Source organism: Pempheris klunzingeri, chromosome 5 (assembly GCF_042242105.1).
Source record: "Pempheris klunzingeri isolate RE-2024b chromosome 5, fPemKlu1.hap1, whole genome shotgun sequence".
NCBI classification, from domain to species: Eukaryota; Metazoa; Chordata; class Actinopteri; order Acropomatiformes; family Pempheridae; genus Pempheris; species Pempheris klunzingeri.
The window spans coordinates 20,627,272-20,653,479 of NC_092016.1; the positions used below are offsets into that span (position 1 = coordinate 20,627,272).

General features: G+C 42.9%; 1 protein-coding gene across 1 annotated transcript in view; it reads left to right on the forward strand.

Annotated features, from left to right (window-relative positions):
- The window catches only part of tmtc2b (transmembrane O-mannosyltransferase targeting cadherins 2b), an 87,853-nt gene that overhangs the window by 30,898 nt on the left and 30,747 nt on the right, over positions 1-26,208 (forward strand). Inside the window, exon 2 of the mRNA XM_070831038.1 lies at positions 9,127-9,703. Coding sequence (XP_070687139.1) covers positions 9,127-9,703 — 577 coding nt within the window. The remainder of the gene's footprint in view (positions 1-9,126; positions 9,704-26,208) is intronic.

The window sequence follows — 26,208 nt, forward strand, 5'->3', positions numbered from 1 at the left end:
ATGATTCTTTGTGGAAGTGTGTGTGTGTGTGTCCCAGTTCACAAAATAATCGTTCGTGCTGTGTTGGAGCTGCTGCCTTGTGGTGAGCAGAGAGAAGCTACATAAAGTCTGCTAGAGGTGTTTATAAAGCTAATGACAACACATTATGAGGGAAGAGGAAAGTAATCAATTGCTGTCTTTCTCCTCGTCTCCATCTGCCCACTCTCTCTTGTGCTGTTACTCCCTTTAGCTGATTGGCTCTCGCTCATATTTGTTTGGGTTTGATTGATTGCACAGGGCTTCTAGAAAACAGCCACTAATCACAAGACCTGCAGGGAGACGAGCTCCCTGAGTCCTCCTGCACTCAGACAGCAACTTCATATTTAAACAGAAGAGCCTTATAGCCGCAAGGAAAAGTGGGACAAGACACAGCTGTTTCAAATGCTGAAGATGTAAGATGGTCGGGGCACTAAAGATGTCTTCTCCTTTCTGCTCCGCTGGCATTCTCAAAAGGTCTTCCTGCACTTAAGCTCCCATGCAATAAACATCAGTGAGCGGAGGCCTCTGCATCCATGCGCCGTGATTCAGGCTCATCCTTCAGGGCTGCTGTGCCTCGTAAAGCCCCTCCACGCAAAAAGGTTCGGGAAGTAGAATGGCAAATGCTAGACAGATGATCCGTTCACTCATTTGTTGCCTGTTACCTGCATAGACGTTTGAGCTCTGGCTTGTGCAGGATTTTTCCATCCCACTCTGCTGGTCCCTTCCATCTGGTGCTGGCCTCACTAAACCCCTCCATGGGTCAACGTTCTCCTGCATTCAACCAGAATGCGGCCCAGTGGTGGGCCAGGCTCTATGGGTCTCGCATGCAGCACAGCAACAAGCCCGGGGAGAGTGGCCACCCCTGCATTGATCGCGCTTCTCTGTGTGAAAGAGAAGCACTCTAAACACAAGAGGAGGAACAAATCAAACAAATTTATCACCTCATGGCCGAAAAGGTCAGAGCGTGACAAAAGCCCTCCTGTTGTGAGGAGGAGTGCTGTGGAGTGCCCCCCCTCCAAACTGACCCTGGCTGACTAACGCAGCATTAGACATGGGTCAGGCTGAGGGGAAACATGGAGGTAGAACTAGTTTGAGAACAAAGACCTTGTTCTTGATTCTTCTGTGGCTTTGACATTTATCTAATAAAACCTGTTTGGTTAAATTTTCCACTTTACTGTTAAATTGGCTAAAAAGACACTAAGAAATGTAATTTTTCAATTTGATGACCATTATGTGACCATTAGAAAAAAACTTCAATAGAATATTGGCAGTCAAGTTCATTAGAATATTCCAGTTTCTAAGATGTGAATTATGATTAATAGAGTAATAAAGCCTTTTTTTCAGCAATGTGGTTTGCAGATCCTAATGTAATAGCTTTTATTCTAGGAATTATCAAATGGTGGTTTGTCAGTTTGTTCCCTTTATTTTTTTGAATAATTTCTCCTCAACTGCACGAGTGGAGGGCTACATATCATGCCCAAATATAGCCTCACAGAGCTGCTGGCATTCCTTTTTCCTTTTTTGAACAGACAGGTGCTTGGCCGTCAATCTGTGGAAGTGAAGGGGTTCCAGTTGAATTTTGCCCCCAAGGAGGGGGAACTCTTATACTGCACTTTCCCAACACGGCAGTCAGTTGATGATGGAGGTAGCGACGGACACAAAGCAACAGTTTCTGTTAGTACAGAAGTAAAGGGAAGAGTTAGTGCCTGGGAAAGGAGAGGGATGTGTGTGTGAGAGGCCTACAGGGGTGACCCAGCAGCTCTTTGCTGTCTTGCCACAGCCCCGCACATGCTGACAGATTTATTGGATACAATAATCAGAGTATATATCACCCTGCTCTGCTCTGCACAGGCAGCTCCTGTAATTGGCTCCTACACCTGGAATCAACTATAAACATCACACTACTTTGCACTTGGCCTGAAAATGTGACTTGGACATTTGGTGATTTGTTTAGAAGGCTTTGCCTCCTCAATTTTTGCTTAGCACTCTAGCAACATCTCCAGCCATTCTTTGTTAAAGTTAGTTAGTATTCTACCTGAAGGAAATATATTGTTTCCATTTGTATGAGCAGAAGTTGTTGAAATTAAGGTATAGATTCTTTAACAAAGTATCACTCAAGTGGTGGAAAATGGTTTAGATGCCTTGTTTGTCAGAGCGTAATAGAGACAGACTTCCAGACAGCTTTATCAGACAGGACATTGGCCCGAAGGCCTCTGCTGGACATCAGAGGATTGAGCAGGACTCGTACGTGCCCCTGGCAACTTTACACCAAGGGATTCAATGCTGGCCTGCCAGGATTCCTGCTCTGCCAGCCTGGTTGGCCGGATAGAAGTGTGGCTCACTGGTTGGTTGCTTTTCTGGCTGGTAAGCTCCGGGGATCAGTATTCAGGTCATGCCCTACTGTGCCCATCCTGTACAGCACAAAGGGCTGATCAGGGATGCTAAGCAGCAGGCATGGATGGGTATTCACTGAGCTAAAACACACTGCGGTGCTAGATGAGTCTGCCCCCGCTTTAGAATCAGCGTCTCAGTGTCCCAGTGTTTGCTTATGTGCTCTGCCACGAAATGGAGTGAGTGTGTATGATTGTCCCAATGGAGCAATGCAAATACGCTCCCTGAAGGGAAGCGCGATTCCATTTAGCTCAGGAAGGCTGCTGGATGAATTGGACATGGAGTTGCATGTTGCACTCTGAGAAACACTTTGATCCTTTTTGCTGAGCTTTTATCGAGATCTCTTTTTGTGCATTTTATGTGCACACAGGTTTGCAATATGATAACGATTTTGCAAAAAAATGTTACCTAAACAGAGCACGTAAAGGGAAATTGGCCACTGTACACCCAAAAAGTCAGCATGTATTATTCAGTAATGACACAAACTGTTGATATGGAGTATAAGAGTATAGAATGAAGGAATTTTTCATTAGCAGCACATAGTAGATTCAGCCCAGATCCACCCATAATTGGCACAGTCCCTGACCTTTATCCTGATTGTCCACTGCCACTATCTCAGTTGTCCCTGCTCTCCTGCCTTTCATCAATTTCAGTGATGGAGGGAGGCACCAGGTGTCCACAGGCAGCCAGGAATAATAGTGTAACACTTTAATTTCCTCTCAGAGATGGTGAACATAAAGTCAGGATAGCTTTGTGGCGTTATTTTTTTTTCTGGTGCTGTAAAGGAATTTAATATTGGTTAGTGTGATGGGAAAAAAGATGAAAGCAAGTGTTATTTTTCTCTCTTGGAAGACAAAGGCATTCAATGAGCATACGATATTTACTCATCAAATTAAAAATTGGCTTTTCAGAGCTCCCTGAGGCTGTTTTCTTTTATCAAGCTTGTATTATAGGCTTACAAATCACATATGTCAAATGGAAGAAAGCAGCTATTCATTGTTAACAATAGGGATTTTACAGCACCCTCAGTGGTGGTGTGTTGACTACAGTGAGGCTACCCCACAACCGCTGTCTCTTTTTGTCCTCTCTTGCCTTCCTCATCTTTCATTCAGTGCGCTGCCCTCTTGTTGAAGCTAAAACATCAGAACATTTAGAGACACTTTGACACTAGAGTTATTAATTACATTTCAGCCTGAAGATACAGAAATGGAGAATTCTGAATGTAAGCCAAAACAAATGTGGACTTTTTGTTCATGTGGAATGGGTCCCAGGCGCTTTCTCTTTTTCTTCCCCTACTGGGCTAATGTTAAAATGTTAATGTTTGATTACATTTTATCTTGTCTGTTGGCCATTGCCAGTCACTTGCGGGTCTCATCCATATCCCTGTGCTTTGGGAAGCTGTTTGTGACAATGCCCCAAAACAGTAATTTTCCCCCTCTCATTTAGCAAATTATTTTCACTCATTTCATCTCCATCACTGTCTGCATTAATAATTGATGTATTCAAATGAGCTTTTTGAGAGTCGCATTGCTTTTCTGATGCCACTGAATGCATTAATCACAGTACCCTAAAGGCACAAAATAGGACATCATTTATCTTTCATCTCATGAGGAGATTTGAGGGCATAATATAGCCTGTTAGATTTATGTTGTTAAGACATTGTGTTTAATTAATTGTCTTAGCTATACAACAATTTAGCAAAGAAAACAAATTGAATATGTGCTCTTGTAGGAAAATACTTATTTTTTTCTCCATCAGGTACCTTACTGCAGTGGAGGTATGCCATTAATGACCTGCTAGCATGCCCATGGGAAGAAACATTAGACAAAAAAGCTTGCCGGAAACGGTGAGCGGGCTACCCCAGTGTCTCTGTGGGCAGTCTAAAAATACCACTGTGCCTCTTCCAGACATTGAAGCTGGGTGATGACATATTGTTGGCAGACCTTCGATCACTTTCTCCAAATTCCCACCAGAGTAGATTTTCTTTTCCCATGCTGTCACAAATGGAAATCTCTACATGCCTTATACTTTAAAGGGCTGACTTTCTAAAGTCAGGTTTAATTGTTTCAATACCCAAGCTGTGGACTAGTTAGTCTGTACTTTTGCCACTTGCTGTGGAATTAGTGTTAATGTTATTAATTAGTTTCCTCTTGTCAGTTTTTTGTTTGTTATCAGTGTCAACTAAGTTTCTGAGGATCTTGGGTGATAATTTGTCTTTTGTGCTCAAGATTGATGTTTCCTTATTGCCTCTTCCTCCCTCTCTTGTGAAAGGTAGTGTTGTAAAATGCAACATTGTGAGAGAAGTATGCTTTCTCTACTTAAAAAGATTAGGTAAAGGAGGCACCAAGCAGGCGGTGGTCTGACATGGAAGCAACACAGTGGACGATTGCCTGTGGATTGTTGTGGTAGAGATTTTGGCAGGTTCAAGAGTCTCAACTCAAACAAGCTTTGCTACTAGCCAGTGTAGAACTCTAACCTCACAGGAATACTTGCACATTTTGAGAAATACACTATTCATTTGCTTGCCAAAAGTTAGATGTGGCTGAATCCAGCAGCCACCTTGTTTAGCTTAACATAAAGAAACGGGGACTATTTCTTGGTGGGGAGGGGTACTTCCCTGAAGTCCTGTCATCGCCATGAGGTTGCCAGGCAACAAGCAGAGATTTCAGAAACTCACTGCTCCTGGACAAGAAATAGTCTAGCACATAATCCCCCATAACACCACAACATGACATGTTTATACTCCCATTTTTGGACAGATTAAAGGAATGGGATATAATGTATTAATCAGCGAGCTTTAAAGGTTCTGGTAGGCAGACTTTGTTCCCCTTAGACAGAACCATGCTAGCTGTTTTCCCCTGTTTCCCTTATGCTAAGCTAGGGCATGCTAACCACCAGATAGCCAGTTGTTTGCTCCATCGCCATAGTAAACCCACAGATGTGAGTCGTATTGGTCTTCTCATCTAACACTTTGAAGAATAAGAGCATTTTCCAAAATGTTGAAGAATTACTTAGTTTAATACATTCTCCAACTCATCCAATAGGAGGGGAGTATAATTACGAATGGTAATTTGTTTACTGGACTGGTCAAATGCCCTTTAGTTTGCTCCATGTCATACAAAATGTCTTTCTCTTGATGTCTTGGCTTGTGTGCGGTGTGTAGATAGATGCCCAGCATGTGCATTGTTTGGTGAGAATAGTTTTCCTATTTTTCCTTCAGGCTCAGGAGGATTTTAATGAATGTTTTATTCTGGTCATAAAGCTCAATTTCACTCACGGCTTCATCTCAAATTCATTGAGTAGTTGTATAGAGAAAATCCTGATGGCATGTCCTTGGTTTTCAATCTCCTTGCTAATATCCAGTCTCACCTCCCGCGTGTGTGCCCACTCTGCACCGAAAAGCCAATCAATCTTCACTTTCAGATAGCAGCTTTACGTGGGATCCTGCAGTCAATGGAGCTGCCTATTTCTCTCCAGCCTGCTGGTGCCTTTACATTATAAGTGAAATTGTTCCAGGGGTAAAGAGGTTAGCTGTCACATGATTATTTCTCAGCCAAAGAGATAGCAGGAGCATTTTTCATGGAAATGCGTTTGAACTCAAAGGGCTCGGTGTATGCCCACGTAGGAAATTGTTTTACTCTGGATTTATAATTGCACGGTCTGCAGCTCTGTGTAAGCCACTATCTGTCATTAGAAGCTCATTTATGAAAATGCTAAATTACATACAGGCTGATGTCTACAGTTTGATCTAAAGGGAAAACTAATAATTTGAAAAAAAAAAAACGACTTTTGAATAACACTTGACAGCTTTTTACAAACTGGGGATAGTCTTTGCACTGTAGAAGAAGTGGGCTATTGTCGTCCCGTGTGTGCATTTTGATGTGGTGTTGGAGTAAAAGTGATCTCTTTTGTGAAGCTGTAAGAAGAGTTTGTGAGGCTTTTTACATGAGCAACAGACACAGTCCTGTCTTTGTTTTCTCTGCTCAGCGGGATCACACGTCTTTGTTTCGGGGAAGTCATGTAACACTTTAAGAAAAATACTAAGTTGAGAAAATGCTGTGAAGATATCTAGGGTCCGTGGGTTTAATGCAGTCATTCCAATTAGTGGTATTGTGTACAGCATGATGCATAGGCACAGAAAGATTACATAATAGCAGTTCCTTATTGCATATTCCACACTGCATTTACATAAGTAAACAAGTCTTTACATAAGACTTTGCTCATGTGAAAAAAATTCTAAACGAGGATAAAACTTTCTGACTTCACGCTGTGTTGCAGTCTACATTGTGATTGTAACAGACTGAGGCAAACGATTGAGAACAAAAAAAAAAAAAAGCATGTCTCTTGTTAGTGGGCACATGATCCCCTCGTTCCTCTGGGAGCCAGCGCACCGTGCAGGCGCGCGGTTTGCAGCAGGAATGTGCTCCCGGCTGGAAAGGGTTTGCAGTGCACAGAGAGGTCCTCCTCGCCGCCAGCTCTACTGACAAACAGGCGCAGCCAGCCGCAGAAACTCAATCTACCTCTCCAGCTGGCCTCTTCGCCGGTAGAGCAGTAGGCTCTGATGATGACGAAGACCTGCAGTGGATTGATGACTTGCCATAGATTGAGAGGACTAACCATGACTAGTTGGACTATAATGCAAATGTGTTAAATCAGCTGTGAGTGTATCCCATTCATCTGCTCTGAGTAGTTGTTGCAGAGTGGGTTAAGAGGTTACACCCCCCATCTCTGCTCTCAATTCTTTGCTTGTCAACCACAGTATGTTAGGTGCTCGCCTGTGACATATAAGCAGGAGACAATCTGAGTGGTGGACCTCATGCACAGTGACTCAGGAAGCCATGGCTGGAAACGTGGTGGGCTTTTGAGTGACTGGCACTGGCTTTTGTCTGTGCGATGCTGCCAGAAAAATCTGGTGCGGTTTTGAGGCAATATATAATGTATCTGTCCTCTCTGGCTCGACCGAACCGTGCAATGGAAAAAGAGCGCACTTGTCTCCAAAATGGCTTTGAGATGTAATTGAACCATAATGCCTCTTATGTGAGCATCTTGCGGTGGAATGAAGATCTCACTTGACAAATGGGCCAGAGAAAATAAACTGGCATATCTGAGTCATGAAGTGGAGAGCTGGGTTACTGACTCTTAAGCTTGCTGGTGGAGTGCTGGAGCCTTCATTGGTCTGACGACAGAAGCTGAGAAAGAAACCCAATCATCTGTGCGCTCCAAGGCATTTCTACTATATCCCAGCTGATTATTTCTATACCCCGTCTAACATCCTGAGGCCAGGTAGTATTTGTTTCCCTTAGATCCATCCTAGTATGGGCTGTGTGGGCTCACCCTTCGCAGAGAGAGCTGGTGCATTTTGTGATGTGATGAATGCTGCAATCTGCGCTCCACCGCACCAAGCTCCATGTGAGCCGTCTGGTATTGAGAAGTATCTGGTGCCAAAGTAAATTGTTACGCTTCTGGGCTTCAGAACGGCATTCATTTTTCTCACATTTAGATTTATTTTATTCATGGTTAAAAAAAATAATTTACTTCTCCTTGTTGTCAGTGGCTCCTTTTCACCTTTTCTCCAACCTTCCCCTTTGAATTGACAGAGTGTGTTAATTATGGCTGCCGTGAGGACACAACACAATCTGGTGCACTTGGCTTGTTATCACGTCATGTCACATCCATCACGCTTTTAATTACAACACCTCTGCTCTGCTATTGCCAACCTTCTCTCTGTGGAGGCTCATCCTGTTGCCTTCAAATCATTGGCCCCATCATCTCCTGGTGAAAGCAGCAGAGGCCTGTTGCTCTCTCAGGCACCGTGTACCAAAGCAGAAAAGATGTAAGAAAACATTTAATATCGAAGGACTCCTGGAGGGAGAAACGTGCCTTCCTTTTTCCCTCCGTTTACCCCTGCTGGCTGCGCCCCCCAGCCACTGACACACACACAGCTTGCGGCTGGTGTAGCATCATTAGATTAGGTCACGCAGGGTCACATCAAGTCAACCCGTTTGACCGATTTCAAGTCAAACTGGCCCCTTGCTTGCCAAGACGGGCTGAAAGTGCACATTTGGTGTTTAGAAGTGTACGCAAACATGGACTCTGTGTTTTGCACCACCGCTGCTTCGTCCCCTGTATGCAGCACACAAACTCTGAGCTGCCATGTTGATTGTCTCCATAAATCGCCGTCTCTCTAGGCTGCATTTTGCCAGCATGGCGTTCCCCTACTGCGTGCCAGTATTTGTTTGTGGTTAAGGGCGTGGTGCTCTTCCTTAATCCCCAATTCCACAGCTGTAAGAGCTGTGGCTGTGGTGGCAAAGCTGCCCAGAGCTTGAAGCTCACCCTCTGATTTTCTGTTTGTGAATGCCACAAGACCACACTCTTGGGGTAAAGCTGTAAGCAAATGCAAAGTTTCACTTCATTGCAACCTATATTTTCTGCTTAGTCTGCACTGGTAAAGAATAGCTGTGCATCCTCCTCAGAGACTCTGCAGTGTATTGCCAAAAGAACTAGTGTATACCATAAACACTGTTTTCAGACGTAGTACTTTTATTGAATGTGGCAGGGCAGTAAAGTGGTCCTGCAGTGAAGCAGTATGACATAAATTGAGTTGACAAAAACGTCGGCATTCAGTACTGTATCAAATATTAATTTGACATTTCCATCTTCATTATATGCATCAGGTTTTTTGTACCCACTTCTAATCTTCCCGTGCTCTCTTTACAGCCGTGCAATCAAGACCAATCAGGACCTGCTTCCAGAAACCCCCTGGACAAACATCTTCTACGATGACTTCTGGGGCACTCTACTCACACACAGTGGCAGCCACAAGTCTTACCGGCCCCTCTGCACCCTCTCCTTCCGCCTTAACCATGCCGTGGGTGGGGTTGAGCCCTGGGGTTACCACCTGGTCAATGTGGTCATCCACGGGGCTGTGACAGGCCTCTTTACCTCCCTGGCTCGCCTGCTGCTTGGAGGAGGCCTGTGGAGCCTGCTGGCCGGCCTGCTCTTCGCCTCTCACCCCATCCACACCGAGGCGGTGGCGGGCGTCGTGGGCCGGGCTGATGAAGGTGCCGCCCTGTTCTTCTTGCTGTCCCTGCTGTGTTACATACGTCACTGTAAGCTGCGGGGCCACGCTGGGCCCTGGCGGCTAGTGGCCTGGTTCCTGGGCAGCCTCGGCTGCGCTGCGTGCAGCATGCTGTGGAAGGAGCTCGGAGTGACCGTCCTGGCTGTATCGGCGCTGTACGACGTCTGCGTTTTCCACAGGCTCAAATTGAGACAGATCATCATGCTCCTCTACAAGGTAAACAATTTTTTCTCGCCGTCGTGCTGCTTTTTCACTTGTATCTGATTTCCTGCAAGTGCTCCCTGACTCTTAAGAATCTGACAAACAGCAGTGGAAAGTTGATAGGCGTTTGTGCCTGCGTGCGCTATGTGTGTGTGTTTTGTTTGCTTTTCATCACAATATCGTTTGAAAAACATTCACCGGTGTATGCACAGCTGTGTCATTCAGGTCAGGCTGTTTTGTGTTCCATTAAAAGCAAGGAAAGCAAACAGAATCATTTTTTTTCTGTGTCAGTGCAGAAGGCACAAACATTAATAGTGTTTTGCACTGTAGCCGTGGCCATGCATATCTACTAATATGGATGGGTAATCTGAGATGAATGTGATTAATGAGAATAACGAGTATTATTATGCCCTTTTTAAATCATTATAGTAATCAGTAGGCTCCCTCCTACGTTATTTTCCACTTCCTGAAACAGAGTAGAAACTAAATTCTGAACGTATGAATTAAGAAACTATTTGATCAATAACAAATCAGTTAAACCAAACCCATTGTGAGAATGAAGAGCTAATTGCTCACCGACCTGTTAGTGCTTATTAGTTTAAAATGGGTTATGTATGTAAACAGTGAGCTGTTTGCCACATGGTACACATTAGCTTTGGAACAAATCATCATGTGCAAGTGGAGTTCTTCTCTATTTGTGTGCACTATATATATATATATATATATGAGTGTGTGTGTGTGAAAGTTGATACTTCTGCTTGTATATTAACACTGCACACACCAAGAGAAAGAGAAGAAAAGACATTTTTCAAGAGAAATTGCTGAGATAACAAAAACTGTTGGCCATTTTGTATGATGTGGTGTTGCTTTTGAAGCATTGAGCCATTAAGAAGCCTTTTCCCCCAACAGCTTCTGTCAGAAGTATTTACTGTTTTCTGTCTAGTCAATGTGACGTCCATGACTCTCTACCCATCATAACAAATTCAACAAGACGTGTGCATGAACGTGACAAAAGGGCTCCATAGCAGCCAATGAGGCGGTGTCTATATGGCACACCCCAGCAAAGAACAACACATGCAAGAAGGAGCAGGAGTCAGCGACAAAAAGAGACAGAGACGGTCACAAAGATAGAAACAATTAAAGAGAATAGTTTCATTAAAGAGTGAATCTCCCCTCCCTTCCCTTTTAGTACTGAGCCTAGTGTGGAAATGAGGAGTGAGTGCCTCTGCTGCTGTCTTCTTCATGCTGCCGTCTCATGATTTAAGCCTTATCTGACTCCCTGTGTCCTCTGGAGTATGGCCCATCCATTGCCACAGGCAGACAGGCTTTCTAATGGCTTGTCAGGCATGGCTAGACTAGAGAGGAAACAGGGCCAAAAGGGCCAAAGGAGAGGATGCCTCATAGCTGACAGTTTTTCAAGTTTTTGATTGAAAATCCACAAAGCCTGCTGATCCAATTGTCTCTGGGAAAAAAAATGGACTGGCAGATAGTTACACTTCTGGCATGGAGCAAGTCCTACAGATTTCTTTCATGGTTTGCCATCGTGGTTAACTGACTTGGCAAGTGTCCCCCAGGGGCAGATGTGTTCTATTCCAGCGCGGCACATTCACTGTAGCTTCTGAATTTTACAGAGCCGCATTTCCAGTGTTGAAAAGTGTTTTTTCCTGGATGCTTTTTAGCTGCGTAGTCTTTGTAAAAATATCATTGTTGCTCAGTGGTGATTAGAAGAGTAAATAATAAACTTTAGTTGTATAAGATATTCCTTGATTAGTCCCATGACGGGGAAATTTATGGCACCTTTCATACTTAAGATGCAGCTCGAAGGGTTTTATAAAAAAAATTGCACAAAACATGTTTAAAACATGAAAAGTTTGCAAACAATTTAAAATGCAATTAAACTGAGTAGAGACTAGAATATTTCAGTAAAATAAGTGAGGCACTAAGAAACTATATAAAATCAATATTCAAAAGACAAATCTTAAGAGGTTTCTTGGAAGAATTTACAGTTGCAAGCTGCATGTCGAATCTTAATGAGCAGCCCGTTCCACAGTTTTGGTCAATAAAAAGTAAAGGCTGCCTCTCCATACTTCTTTGCTTTAACTGCAATCCAGTTAAAAAATAAAGATTGATCTTTTTGCATCAGAAAGTACAAGATACAGTGTAGTCTGAGCTTTGATATATCTCTACGGCTGGAATCACCTAAAGGTTTTTGCCACCGATTGAACCTAATTTGTAATAATGTTGATTCCTCTTTTTGTCTAACTTGACTGATTTCAGTAACACTACCAGTTAAAGCAGTGTCACGGTTGTCCTTTAATAGCAACAGCAAAAAGATTTCATTTATTAGATATAACTAATATTGGTAATGTGGATGCTGAAGTGATGAGGCAATTTTACTTTAACAAAATGAAATCATAGAAGGCTGCAGGTATGCGTCTTTGCTTTTAAAGCTGCACACTGCAACCTAGTTTTATATAAATTAGCCACAAATGCTGACATAATGACGAATTAAACTAACACACTAGATGGAGTCTGAAAACAGAAACCCCTTTTTTTTTCTGCAGCACAAAGGAAAAGTGCGGCTGCAGCTCGCTCACAGTGGGTTACTTTGAGTTGAGGAGACAAATAAGGCGCTGCGTGGGTTGTCAGGCACTTTGGGAAACACTCTGCAAAACAACTTACAGTTTTTCATTCTGTTGAGAGAAGACTGTAAAACAGCGTATTTTTCTGGAAGCGAGGCTGCCATATAGGGCTCAATTTTCCTGACGTGCAACTTTGAGCTGACAATTGTCATTATCGTAGCATGTCATTTAGTCACACCACAGACAACATAAAAGGAAGCACACACAGAGAGCTGTCATCATCACTTCAATCACGTTTACTTGGGTGGTTTCTTCCATATGAGACTTGTCTGATGGCAATATAATGGTGCTCTGCGAGCATAGATTCATATGTATGAGTGTTGTGACCTGATCTGTTATCCTCATTTCAAACAGTCCGCTACAGCAGCGGGTACATTTGTCTCTCTCTCTTTGTCTCTGTGGAGAGAGGCAGTAGCTTTGACAGACGAGAAGCAAAGGGAGTTATTCCTCAGGCCATGTTGGGCTGCCTGCATGAACATTACTTGTGTACCAAGCTGAAAATCATCACAGTGAGAATAAGAACGGGTTCCATCCTGAGATTGGGGCTCGAGACCTATCAAGAGCTGAAAAGTTGGCCGAAGCTGAAGTGTGCGACTGGGAAAGCAGCAATGTGGCATTAATGTTGTGTGATAAGAGGCAAACGTGGCACAAAAGCATGAAAAAGGAACTGTCACCATGCCCCAGCTTTTTCCTTGTTTTAGCCCATAAAAACCCGCTCCTTAGTCAGACTATATAGCCCAGCCTGTTGCGTGACTGACAGGCCACAATGGGCTGGCGCTGCTCTTTATCACAGAGTTCTCCACTCAGCTACAGTCATTTGACATTGAACTTTTCCAAATGGTGAAATGGGCCTGCTTATCTGATTGTGGCGCTCAGTCAATTACATTACAGTTTTATATCTGCTGCAAATCTCCCGTTGTGTCATTACGGCTTCTGTGTGCTGTTTCAAGGTTGAAGGAAGTCGAGACTGAGGGCTTCACTGTAATTCCAAGTAGGTTCATAACTCATTTCATCAAGACTAACTGCAGATTCAATGCATATAAATCAGAGGGAAGATGTAATGCATGCATATTATCTTGATTTACAGGTTATGTGTTGCATAACTTTTCAAAACAGATCTCGGAACAGGAAAATCTGCTCTATAATTAACCATATGTAAAAATAAAAATAGGGAATAAAAGCTTTTCTTTAAGGTGACATCACACATTAGAGCGTGCCATATTTAAATTAGGTCAAAACACGTTGTCACATTGAATAGACTGTAATTCATTTGTGTACTGCACATGCGTCTCGTCTTGCAGGCTTTTGTCTGTGGGGTGTCAGCTCCAGAGCTTACATTCATCAAATTGAATGCAAAATCTTAAAAAGGATTAGACAAACGCGTGCCAACTTTACATTCTCCAATTAGACTCTGTGAATATGCACAGTTTAGGGCTACCCCTGCCTGCGTACATGTTACCAGTACAGGAACTTCTCAGGCTGAAAGAATCAAAGAGAAAACAGAGACGGCAAGAGGGAAACAAAAGTGCCCAAACGGTAATTGAATAAGCACATGTTGGGTTAACGGTGACGCTGGAGTCAAAGCTCTTGGCAACCTCTGGCATCTAAACTTCAGGAAAGCTTTTATAAAGAGATCTGGTTCGACCTTTGCATGCTCGTCTGACCATTCTAAGAAAAACACAGTGCGCTTTAGATAAGTCGCTCATTTTGAAAGATGTTTTTTAATGAATAAATACATACCAAGCACCTCTCTTCTTACTGAATATGCCTGCATTAGAATGCAATTTTAACTTTTTATGATCCATAATCTCCTGCATACATTTCAACAAGCTTCCCCCGCTCCTTTTCCTCCCTCTAGTCATTTGAGTGTGTATGTTTACTGTGGAGCCCACCAGCCCTTATAGTGTTGATAACCAAGTCCACAGCTCACTGTGCATTCTAATTAGTACTTTCCAAGACGCGTGCTGTCTTCAAAAGTGGAAAAAACCTGTCATTAAATTGTTTACTCAAGCTGACCTTTACAGTGCTGATATTCTCCAGTTGCATTTGTGCCTGATTAAAGCATTTATGGCCATGTGTTCTTATGTACTGAGCTACTCCCAGGCAATGAGTTTATAGCATTCAAATGTAGCATAGTTGGCAGTGGAGCGAGTGTGTGGTGTAACCACAATTTATGTGGAAAAACGTGTGTTTTACGAGACTCCTGCACAGCATTAGTTAACAGGCTCATTTTCAATAAGAGATAGTGAAACACAATTAGAGCTTCTAATTTTGTGGAGGAAGGAATGCTTTTTAATGTGAGCTCACTGTGTTTATTCCATAGCATGATGCAGTAAACTGTCTGTCCTGAGGTGCTCTTTGTTTTTTAGTTGACCATTAAAATAAATGTTTGGACAATTGAACAAGTGAAATTGGAATGAGGGCAAGCACCAGTGATGGGAAAAAGCAGACTTGTTTGGCTCTATAATTCAAACTAAACGTCTTGACTTCAATTTCACTCCTTTTCTTTTGATGTTCGGTGTTGTGTAATCACGGGGGTCTGTCGTTCTTTTGTGCGAATGTAGACAGTCCTGCCCACATAATGTTATACTGCTTGTCCATATTTTCAACCAGAAAGAGAAAGTGCTGTTCCTTTCACGCTGGAGAAGACAATACATACAGGTGGAGTACGAGCACCTGAGGGGCTGACACCGCTGACATGACCGCGATGAGAACAACCCCTTGAAAACACAATGCAGAAATCCGATGCTTGAAAGTTTAAACTGGATGAAGAGGAATTATCTCGGGTGATGTCATGTCACTGCTGTACATCCATCAGGGGCTCCTGAGCACACAAGGGCTCAAATACATCTTCAAAGAAACTTGAGACGCTGCTCTGCGATCGCTTTTGTTTGCATCCAAGATCCGACGAGGCGGCCTCTGAAAAATGATTTTTCAAAACTGGGACGAGACCCAGCTGGCCCTTGGTGAATGTCAAGCTTACACGCTTTATCTTTTCACACCCTCTGTTTTTTTCTGTTCACACTTAGGCTATTAGCGCAAGGTCACTGCTCGCGGTGTGCGTGCGTTCCGTGTCTTGAGTGTGACGGAGCTGACAGAGTTTACCTGCACTGAGAGCTCAGGTGTTGTGGAGCTGGTGGGGCCGGCGAGACCTGACCTCATGATGTCACATATGGAGGAGAGCGGGGAGGGCAGATGTGAGATGGGAGGTACCTCCGAACACATGTATGTGTGCAGCGCATGTGTACATGCAGGGGTGTGTGTGAGCTATAGACCCTGCATACAAAATATGACATCCATACATACCCTTGCTGTGAAGTAGCTGCGGTAAAGGGAAACACAGCCCAGCCAATACATTCTTACCTGGGGCTCCACAGATGCTCCTCCATGCTCTAATGGCTCCTGTCACCGTGTGATGGATTGAGCCCGGTGGGCTCAGCAAGTGCCCCCTGCCCTCACCCACCTGCCTCTCACATGGGAATACACACCACCACTTCTGGTCTGGATATGGAGATGGGCAGTCGCAGACATGTATAATGGAAACACATTTATAGAAAAACAAAACATAACTCTTAAAGGTTGAACATAGCGTGACGGCTTATTTGCTTTCTTGCCCAGCATCGGATGAGAAGTTTGATGCTCCTCTTATATTTATATCGTAAATATGAAGCCAAGGCTTGCAGCAGAATAGCTTAGCTTTGTGCAAAGAGGGGACCTTCTAATCTTACTCTCCGCAAGAAAGAAAGTGCGTATTTTCCAAAATGTCAAACCACTCCTTTTTAAAATGTGGCTTGAAACTGTATGAAAGATGCTCTTGCTTCATGCCTTTTTATTGAATAGCACACACAGTAGGAGACATCCAAAACACGAATGATGGAACAGGTCTGAATGTTTTCGCTTTGGGGTAAAATGAGGCAACTGCAGCCACAGTGATAGAAAGTGACTTGAGCTGGGTTTGCCTCAGCCTACTGTTCGTCGGGCATAAGTGAACCTGACAGACAGGGTGCCAGCGACAGCCAGCACTGTGACCCTGACTCTGCCTGCTGTGAGAAGATGGAAATGGAGAGAGAGAATGAAAATCCCCAAAAATAAAGCAGCATGTTGGTATGAAAAAAAAAAAACCAAATGTGAAATTACAGCATGCAGCTTGAGATATTTCACACTGTCTCTTGCTTCACTTCTCACTGACAATGATTGCATACAGTACCCCGTTCTTTTTATAGCCAGCATGTGTGTGAATCGATAGTGGCATGTTATGTAAAACCTCAGTGCTGGAAGGAATGTCCCACAGCGCCAGTGTCCTGCAGTATCGCTCTAGTGCATGCTTGTCTTAATGGAGACGTGTATAGATTTGCTGGTTTGTCTCTTTTCCCAAAATCATTAAGCTTTCACAAGGGATAATTGATTCATCTGGAAGTATTACAGCGAATCGCAGGCCCACAGTAAATAAATTCACCTCATTTTAATTAACTGAGACATTCTATCAGTATCATTTTTTCACATCTTTTCTTTCTCTGGACGGCCGTGAACTAAAGCTGAGCCACTCTTCAAGCAAGATTGATTGATTTTTTTTTTTTTTTTACATTTAACGTTTAGCGAATTATAGTTTAGAACTTCAACACAAGTGAAATATAGTTTGGGCCTTTGTTTTAGTTGCTGACCAATGTTCCTATTTATGGCTCCTTTTTATGGTCTTAGCAAATAAACTGGCATGTAAAACCAGTCAGCCAGAACTGCATTGCTAGAGACATCCAGCTACTGTACCATTAAAAACAGACCAGTGAAAGCCTTTGTTAGGCCTCATGTGGGCATGTCAGGGCATTTCACAATTAATCTACATTTTATTTTGATATAATTTTGAATTATTTCACTTTGTTACTCTAATTAAACTCAAACTATTTCAGTAGAAACGATACTGTTTGATTATGTACATAATTTTACATAAAAGTGCAAACGTTTTTCACAAACGTAATTAGTTTTTAGACTCTACTGTCATGTTAAGCTTAGAAGGAAGATGAATATGAAAACTGAAACAGTTGCCTTGTGGCCAGTTGACAGTGCTCTTGGGAATTTTCTGTCAGTCGTTTGTATGCTTTGTACAGTTAAAAACAGCTTTTAGTAATCCTGTTAAAAACAAGCATAATCAGATATCTAATAAAGTACAAGCTGCTGCCAAAATCATTTAGATGGACAAGAGTAATGAAGTCATTCAGATGTGGGACGGGCAAACTGCCACTTTCAACAAACACAGGAAGGGGAAACAACTGTAGGACTATCTGTAGGACTTTAAATTCACTGCTGCATCGTCTCATCACATTCTGTAATTTTCCCACAAGCCTCTGAATGTGAAGTGGTCCAGTCTATTACCTGAAAAGGTTGTAGTCCCTGCAGAAATGGCCCTTGTGCATGTTTTTTGCACAAGGGCCATTGCAGGGCTTTGTGAGGTCCTCACAGAGGTCCTATCATCACCGTGGACGCTCCCAGCTCAGAGGGAGAGGACTGAGGAGAAACAAGGCATGTGCAAAAGAGACTTAGCAAACGTTGAAGAGAAGGCAGAGAGACATTAGCGGACGGGGCAGCCAAGGGACAGAGAGAGGCAGAGAAAGAGAGTCTGCTGTAGACATTTTCAGGAGGCAGGGTCGATGTTCAGTGCTTCTGTCAGATGGCCTGTCGCACCCCGTGAACCATCAGCCACTGGATGCTCTATTTTAGGATGCATAGAGTAGAGATAGACCCAAACACCAGGCTGGTGTTACAGCCGTTCGTTAAAGGTGTGTCACCCCTAGTTACAGTGATGCCAACCTTTAAAGAATATCAGTATTATTGGTTCAACATTTGGTTCTGTTTCAGAGGATTTCTTTCCTAGAAAATGACCTGGCTGGCCACACTGATTTCAGGTATTCAGGTATTAGTCTGCTATAATTCTTATTTTCCTCCTCCTCGTTTGCTTTTCCTTTTCTTCTTCTCCTTTTCACACACCTTCACATCATGGATTGGAGTCTTATAATTTTGCATTATTGGGTAAAATATTTGTGAAATGCAAGAAAATTTTGGGGGGGAAAATTGGGGAAGGGAACCTTTACATATGACACTGTTACCTGTTGTAACTGTTGGCAGAATGTAGTAAACATGGACTTCGATTTGATTGATTTCTGCTGTTCATGTCTTGCACAAGATGGCAACCATATGCTCCGATGGATTTGTGCACTAGGCAGAGGAGGATGTGCAGTCATTATGACTCGCACTTGCTGTCACATGGGGATTGTGAGTGGATCTTGGAAATTGGAGTTGCGAATCAGTTCAAAATGTCACTGGCCTCGATAAAAAGAAGGCCTTGTGAGTTTTGAGCAAGGAATCTGTGAACAGATTGGAACCATCTTCACATTCAGCCCTGAACTACTCTAACACTCTCTTCCAAATGATCACATCTTTTTTTATTCATCCAGTTCCTCGGTGTAACCCAGAGTGTCACTTAAGGTCTGCTGTCGCCCTCTCAGATTATCTGCTACTATCCCAGAGAGCATTTCCAAAGTGATTCATGAGCAGCCAAGGAGCTCTCTCTCTCTCTCTCTCTCTCTCATGCACTGCCCTGAATTTCAACAACCTTTGTGATTAAGTACATGCAGATTGTTGGGCATGCTGATGCAGCCATGAAAGACTGAGTGTTGCTCTTCAGCTGTTTTTCCCCTCATTCTTGCTCTTACAACGCTCTCTAATTGTTTTCCATTCTTGTTTGGCTGCTGAGTTGCAGTTTTTGTCCTTAAACATTCAGTCGACCGTGTGGACTAAATGGACTCTGGCCCATGCCCAATTCTAATTTCTCTTCTGTGACACATTGGAATGATTATCGCGGTGGTAAAGCGAAGCCACACGGGACAATCCACGGGTTGTAAACATGGATGCAAATTGTGGAAAGAATCCCTCTTCATAGTAGAGTCTGCAATAGGAAATTTCAGTAATATTAAGACTTCCATTGATTGAATCATTTCATCATGTGATTTGTGCCTTGATTTTGAGAGCAACAGCAAAACTTCTTCTCGAGACACATAAAGTAGCTGAAGGGCCTGTAATTGATCAAATGTAGAAAAGTCTTTGCATTGTGCATCACGATCTGGTCTCAGAAGGACTGAATGAATGCACCGAGAGACATTCAGGTGCCTGACTTTTGTGCCAGCACATCTAGGAATTCTCCCCTCAATCCCCAGATTCATTGGTAATCTTGGGGCATGCGAGTGTAGAATTGATCTATCATGCCTGCATGGAGACACATGTGGAGGCTTCTACAGACCTACAGAAAGGCGTCTGGCATGCCCAGCATACTCCCACAACATTGACACTCTCGGTTTTCTATTTGATCTTCAAGGCTTTTTCTCCTTCTTTTTGTCTTTTCTGTTTCTTTCGTCATTCCCTTTCAAGCTCTTATTACATTAATCTCTGTGGCTTTCTTTGATTTACCGTTCTCACTGAAAACTACAAATTAAAAGTAGTTCTGTGTTATATTAGTGACTTTTATGATTTTATGATGATTTCATTAGTCCGATTTATGGTTCCATTCCTTTGCAAATCAATCACTGCCCTTTTGGTAATCCTAGTTAATTCTACCTGCTCGACATTCTGTGAAAGACCCATGTTTTCAATTTGGTTTTGGAAAATGAACGGCACTGTCTGTATGCCTGTTGTGTCTTTTATTTCTCATGAACAGAATTCTCTATCTGAACTACTAGCTGTGTGTTTTTAAAGCTTGTATGACCTCACATTTTAGCTTTTTTCATTTATCTGTAAAAAAAAAAAACCCATCCATGGTCCCACTGGTAAAAAGTGGAACGTTATCATTTGATGACTAAGCGCGGACTGAATCTCTGACTGCTTTATGACTGACGCTTGTTTCTGATGTTCGTCATCATCCCACACCACAAGTCATCTTTTTACATTCGCCGAGCTCCTCTCGTGCTTGTAACAAGCCAGTATAAACAGCAACAAATGGCATGCTGTCATCGAGATGTGGTGGTCAACGGTAACGTTACACACCAGAGAGCTATTTTCAAAAATTAGTTCAGGGAAAAAAATGCAACAGAGACAATTTTCTTCATCCAGCGTCTGACATCCTTCTGACAGTGTATCTGCTCACGCTCGTGTGTCTCACTCATGCATGTTTTGTAGGAGCTTACTGCCTCTGTAAACCCTGCAGTACAATGGCTTTGATCTCCCAAATGCATAGTAATGACCGGGAATCCGTGCATGGACAGGACTAATCTAGTTTGGATACAACTGGCAACACACAACTGGCAGCATGCATCAAAAACGGCAAATCTTTATTTATTTTTTTCTCTCTATCTTTTCTTTTCCGTTTATCGCTGTCAAGTCCTTCAGAGTCCACCAGCAGCATGGAGCATAAAGCACTTCCCTCCAATCCACAGTTCTTCCCCCTCCGTAGAGCTTGCATCAGCATCTTGTCACAGCAGATTTGCAGTAGTGGTCACACAGTCTAGTTGGCTATCGCAGTACAAATAAATATGGGAAACGAAAGACCAGAAATCAGGAGCATACAGTTTATTTTTCAAACCATTACTGTGGTTTCACTCAATAAATATCTCCTATGAAATGTTAAGGGTTTCGAGTCGGCTTTGGTTTTCCATTGTCATTATGCCCTTATTGTTTGGTCTGCCTGTCGCTTTTGCCTTTTCCGAATATGACTTCACGTTGTATTGCATACTAATGAAGCAGCATTCAGAGTTCATGTCTGTGCTCCTCAGTTACTTTAATGAATTGCGATGCATAACCTTGATGTGGCTGTGTGACCCCGGCAAATGCATTTTGAAAAATAGAAAACAAAATGACATGGGCATTTTTCTTACCACTTTGAGTCAACGAGTTGATTTGGTGCGTGAGTTGAACTTCAAGAGGACAAACTTTCATGGCTGTTGGAAAATATTGTGAGAAGTTCTGCTGCTTTTCTACACATATTCGGAACTTAAGTTTCAGAAACCACGAGAACTTGGCAAACTGCAGGTTTTTCCATTGATTAGCTGTTTGTGTATCTTTGCCTCAGGCCCTCCCTCATCTTCATCCTGCCTACCTATAACACACCATTTAAACTCAACCAGAAGTTCAGATTTCATCCCCTCCAGAGGCACCCTCATGGTTTGTCAGAATGAGATAGGTCTTTCCTATGCTGTTATAAATCTATAGATGTCTGATTGCCACTGATGACAAAATAAATGCAGTTTGATTATAGCGCAGAGAGAGGGAGACCTCTTCTGACCCCTAAACAAGGATCATCTGGCTTCAGCATGAAAAGAAGCTATTTTGTAGCATGGCTGGGACATCTAGAATAAGTGTGTTGAAAGTGAGACTGGGTGAGACGAGCTGGAATGTTGAGTGAAGGTTTGAAGAGAAATGGATCCCGTGTTGGTTCAATGATTATGGTTAATAAAAGCTGACCAAGGGAGCATGAGCTGGCATGTTTTACGGCATCTTGGTTGGAAATTTTCTTGCACGGATTTTTGTGCTTTCGCCACATGCATGTAAAATCAAACTCTTTATCTTTACGGTAGGCCTTTGGAGATGTCTTGGTCTCTCTCCCACTTTCTGCTACCTGCTTTGTGGCCTCACACATATCTCCCTCATCGCTGGAAACTGCATGTTTTTCATTCTCTTATCTTTAATATTTCAGTCAGTAAAAGTCTTCCATGGCCTTTGCTGCTTCTGCCGCAGTTCCTTTCCCTCTCCCGTCTTTGTGTTCTGTCGATCCGCCAGCCGAAGTAGCTGACTGTGTGGGTTTTCTGATGGGTTCAAACGGGTTAAAAGCTTTGATCATGAGCAGTGCGAGGCAGGTCCGCTGTGGAGTTTGACTCCGTGACCTTTTGCACCATGTGACCCATGATCTGGCGGTTGTCCACTTGACTAAGTAAACTGTGCAGTGCAGCTACACACAGTTGTTTGTAGTGGGTTATCTATCCTAAAGTGATGACAGGGCCGATGGAGCTTATCTTAACTTCGTGACAAATTTAGGAATGTGAATTTATCGCATGGGCCTTGAGGTGATTTACGGCCTGATTTGCTAGAAACCTCTGTTCATACAGTAGACTGTGAAAAACTGTCACTTCTTGGGTGTTCACTAACTGTCTGAGGCAACTGAGTGAAATCTGTCACCTTTCAGCTGTACATTTTGATCAAATGAACTCCAAAGAATAGTTAAACATTTTTGGAAATACATGTAGGCACTTTCTTGCCACATGTACGTTGAGAAGATTGACACTCATATCTGTACAGTAAATATGAAGCCAGCCTCTTAGCTTAGCTTAGCATAGCAAGAGTACTGGAGGACAGGGAAAACAGCCCCCCCCCCATTTTGCCAGAGATTGTCCCATAATTTATTTCGGGTATTGTAGCATAAATGGCTATAGATTAGTCAAAACAAAAAGCATCCTGTGTGTAAGTAATTGTTAGACATCAGCTTAATCACATTTTGAAAACATGAGCCAGCTGTTGGTAATCCATAACACGTTGTTAGGAAGTGAAATAGTCGGGCTCTTATCTTGTCTTGCCTGGTAACAAGCAGGTTTTTACACCCAAAGGTTCTTTAATGTCTCACAACAGCTGCAGCTGATAAGGAGAAAAGAAGTGAATTTGTGGTTCATCAACCACAAGCTTGATTGGTTGATCCAGCAGTCAGGGAACAAGAACACAAGCTGAGTTTTTATCCATCAATCAAACCTTTAGAAAGATTTATGCAGATTTTTTTAAGGGGATGTGGTGTCCTTAATAAATTTGAGCTTTCTGTTTGTCTGGGTGTGTGTGTGTGTGTGTGTGTGTGTGTGTGTGTGTGTGTGTGTGTGTGTGTGTGTGTGTGTGTGTGTGTGTGTGTGTGTGTGTGCACGCGTGTGTTGTGCATGTGTGTGTTGTGCGTGTGTTGTGTTGTGCGTGTGTGTGTGTGTCTGAAGGCTTTGAAGGTGGTTATACTCTCTGATTCGTACCCAAAAGCTCATTTTCACTTCCATTACAAGTCTATCAATGTGAAGCAGGATCTTGATGAAAGGCCCTGTGCAGACAATTGATCTCAGTAATGATGAAGAGGAGGGGATAGGTCAGACACGCCACTTCTTCTTTCACAGGATTTCCTCTGAGGTGCTCGTTGGACTGTGAGCCAGTCACGGCATTAGAGTTTGATGGGCTAGTTAGATGTGTCATGTGATGGATTGTTCTTAAAATTCCCTTGAAAAATGGTACGGTGTGCATCAGACAATTATGCAAAAAAGGCAGTGTGCACCCAGAGAATAGGGTACTTTCTCCAAGCTAATTAATTACATTTCTCCCTGAGATCGTTCCATTTTATTTTGCCACAACACTTCTTTCACAACACCCTAGCAGGATGTTGAAAAAAAAAAAAAAAAAAAACTTTTAAGATTGAGTTTTCTTCTCAGTCAATTCAACCTAATCAAAGTGCAGAGGGAAAAAAGGCACAAATAGGGATTCCGTAATTGGCCTGTTTTGCATTTCATCTCCAAGGATATTTTATTCACACGCTTGCCTTATAAAGACTAAATTGTTTCAATTCTGAACTGATTGCTCCTGAAACACAAAAGGGAAGAAAAAAAAACCACTGCCCTCATGCCTCCTATGGGGTTGTGCTAAACCACTTATTTCAAACTAAACTGGATTATAGACAAAAGACACAGAGCTGCAATGCTTTGGTTTTCCTGCATAATGGAGCTTTAGCACCCGCGGAGCCGTTGCCCGGCTGGTAATTGAACTTATGCTTTTGAATGGTAGACATATTAACCGCAGGCATGTAAGGGAGGATGCATATGTTTGTTTATTCAAGAGATAATAGACTTTGGGTTCATGTTGTCCCAGCAGTAATGTGTCCTGCAGAACATCTCTAGAGCACTTCCTGTTAGCTTGCTGCCTATATACTTCTTTGGTTTTGCATTTATATTCCATAGAAAGTCAGAGCTGTTGGCAAAGTGGGCCAAGAGGAGGAGCAGTGGGGTTACAAATATGCGCTGAAGTGCAATCAAAGGATTGGTTTATGTTCTCAAAACTACCCAAAGACTTTGCTCTGTATAGTGGACTTGAAATCTTAATGTGCAAGTGCAGCACAGCAATGTAAATGAAACAGCCCTCTGTATCAACATATGGAAGTGGTTAAGGTAGTGGTGTCTGAGTGTGCGCTGTGTCTGGGAAGAGTCAGGATGACATATCTGTTTGTCACTGTGCCAGGTATGAGCGTGTACGGGAGCGGTGCCAGGTTGTCGTCAGCATCGGCATTTTCAGGCCCTCAGAGGTGAATGCACAAGAACGTGAGCCACACACACCGCCTCGTTGCCCTGCGGACGGTGGTCTCCTCGCAGCTGGAGCAAAGCTGCTTTGCAGAATCAAAGGCGCTGCAATAATCAGCCATAAAGAGCAGCGAAATTAGCTGAGAGGAGATCTGGGTGTTGTCTTGTTGGGACCTTGGCAAAGGGCCCCCGTCCATATAACACCCCATTTTGGATGACCTGTTCGCTCCAAAAATAGAAGAAGCTTTTCTTCCAGTCTCTCCTCAAGAGTCCTCCGAGTTAACTTTGAGGTGGTGTCTCCTAAGCCCATGCTTGGGCCTGAGAGGCGACTGGAGAGTCTGTAGAAGAGCCTTGTAAATCCAAGCTGGATCTCCCCGATGCAGTGATTGAGATGTATTAACACTGCTCAGCAAGCCTCCGTGGCAAAGTCTGCACAAAGTACAGCCCCGGGACCTCAAAGACCACTTCAGTCCACTTCATCTCTTTGTAGAGTTTCTGCTCACGTGCTTAGATTGAAAACTTGCCACAGGACCTCTGTTTCTCCACTCCAGTGATTTTAGGGATTGACTCTAACTGCACACAGAAAGCCTGTGTGTGAGATTTGAAGAGGATGATCTCCCTCCGTCCTAAGAGTTCATAAGAAGTGCAGATGACTGAGTCTTAGTTAGAGCTGTAGGAGGTAGTAGCTGTTACTTTTGAGGGACTGGTGATTTTAAATGCCACTGATATTTGTGGGCAGTTACATCAGTAATTTTTTTCTTATTCCGTAAGTGCAAACTTTTATTGTATTTTTAATTTATGCACCCATGCCCAAATAAATGCGGCCGTTTGTTTGGAGCTTTGTATTGTGAGACTTAAGATTATAATTTGTAAAAGTTCAATATGCTATTTTAGACCTCATGTAATATGAACAGAAGACGAGTCAAAATGATGACATCTTGTAAAGTTTTGAAGGAGTTTGACGTTTTGTGAAATATGCCTCTTGCAGAGAATTCGAGAATGTGGTCGATACCACTTTCACGTCTTTACGATACAAACGAAGCTACAGCCAGCAGAAAGTTAGCTCAACTAAGACAGGAAACAAATGTTCAACAAACAAATGTCCACTATTCTTTTAACCTGTATGATGTGATGTAGTTCTTATGTATGTGATTGTTTTTAGCACACCTTAGTAGCGAATCCCACAGATGCTGCATTCCTGTGTGTGACTGACGGCTAACTGTTAAGCTTTGTTTGACAGGAAGTGGGGCTTATTTACTTGTGTTTAACCAGACTGTTTGAACAAAATGTATTGCTTCGTGGCCCATGTGCCTTTCACTTGAACTGGCACAGTTACAGTCACATTGTATTTTCACACGACAAAACCCCACTTTGGTTCCATTTTTGGAACCTTGCACCATGTTATCGGTTGTATCTGGAGATCCCGACACATGTTAGTACTTTTCCCTTTTTTATTTTTAATGACATTGAGCTAATTGGGAGTGTTAGGCATAGACTCTAATGTTTTGTGTTCAGTTGCCTAGCTGTGGTCTTTTGTTTCTATGTCAGAACATCCGTTGTCGCAGTGGGTTTCCAGCTGAAGTCGATTCATTAGGGC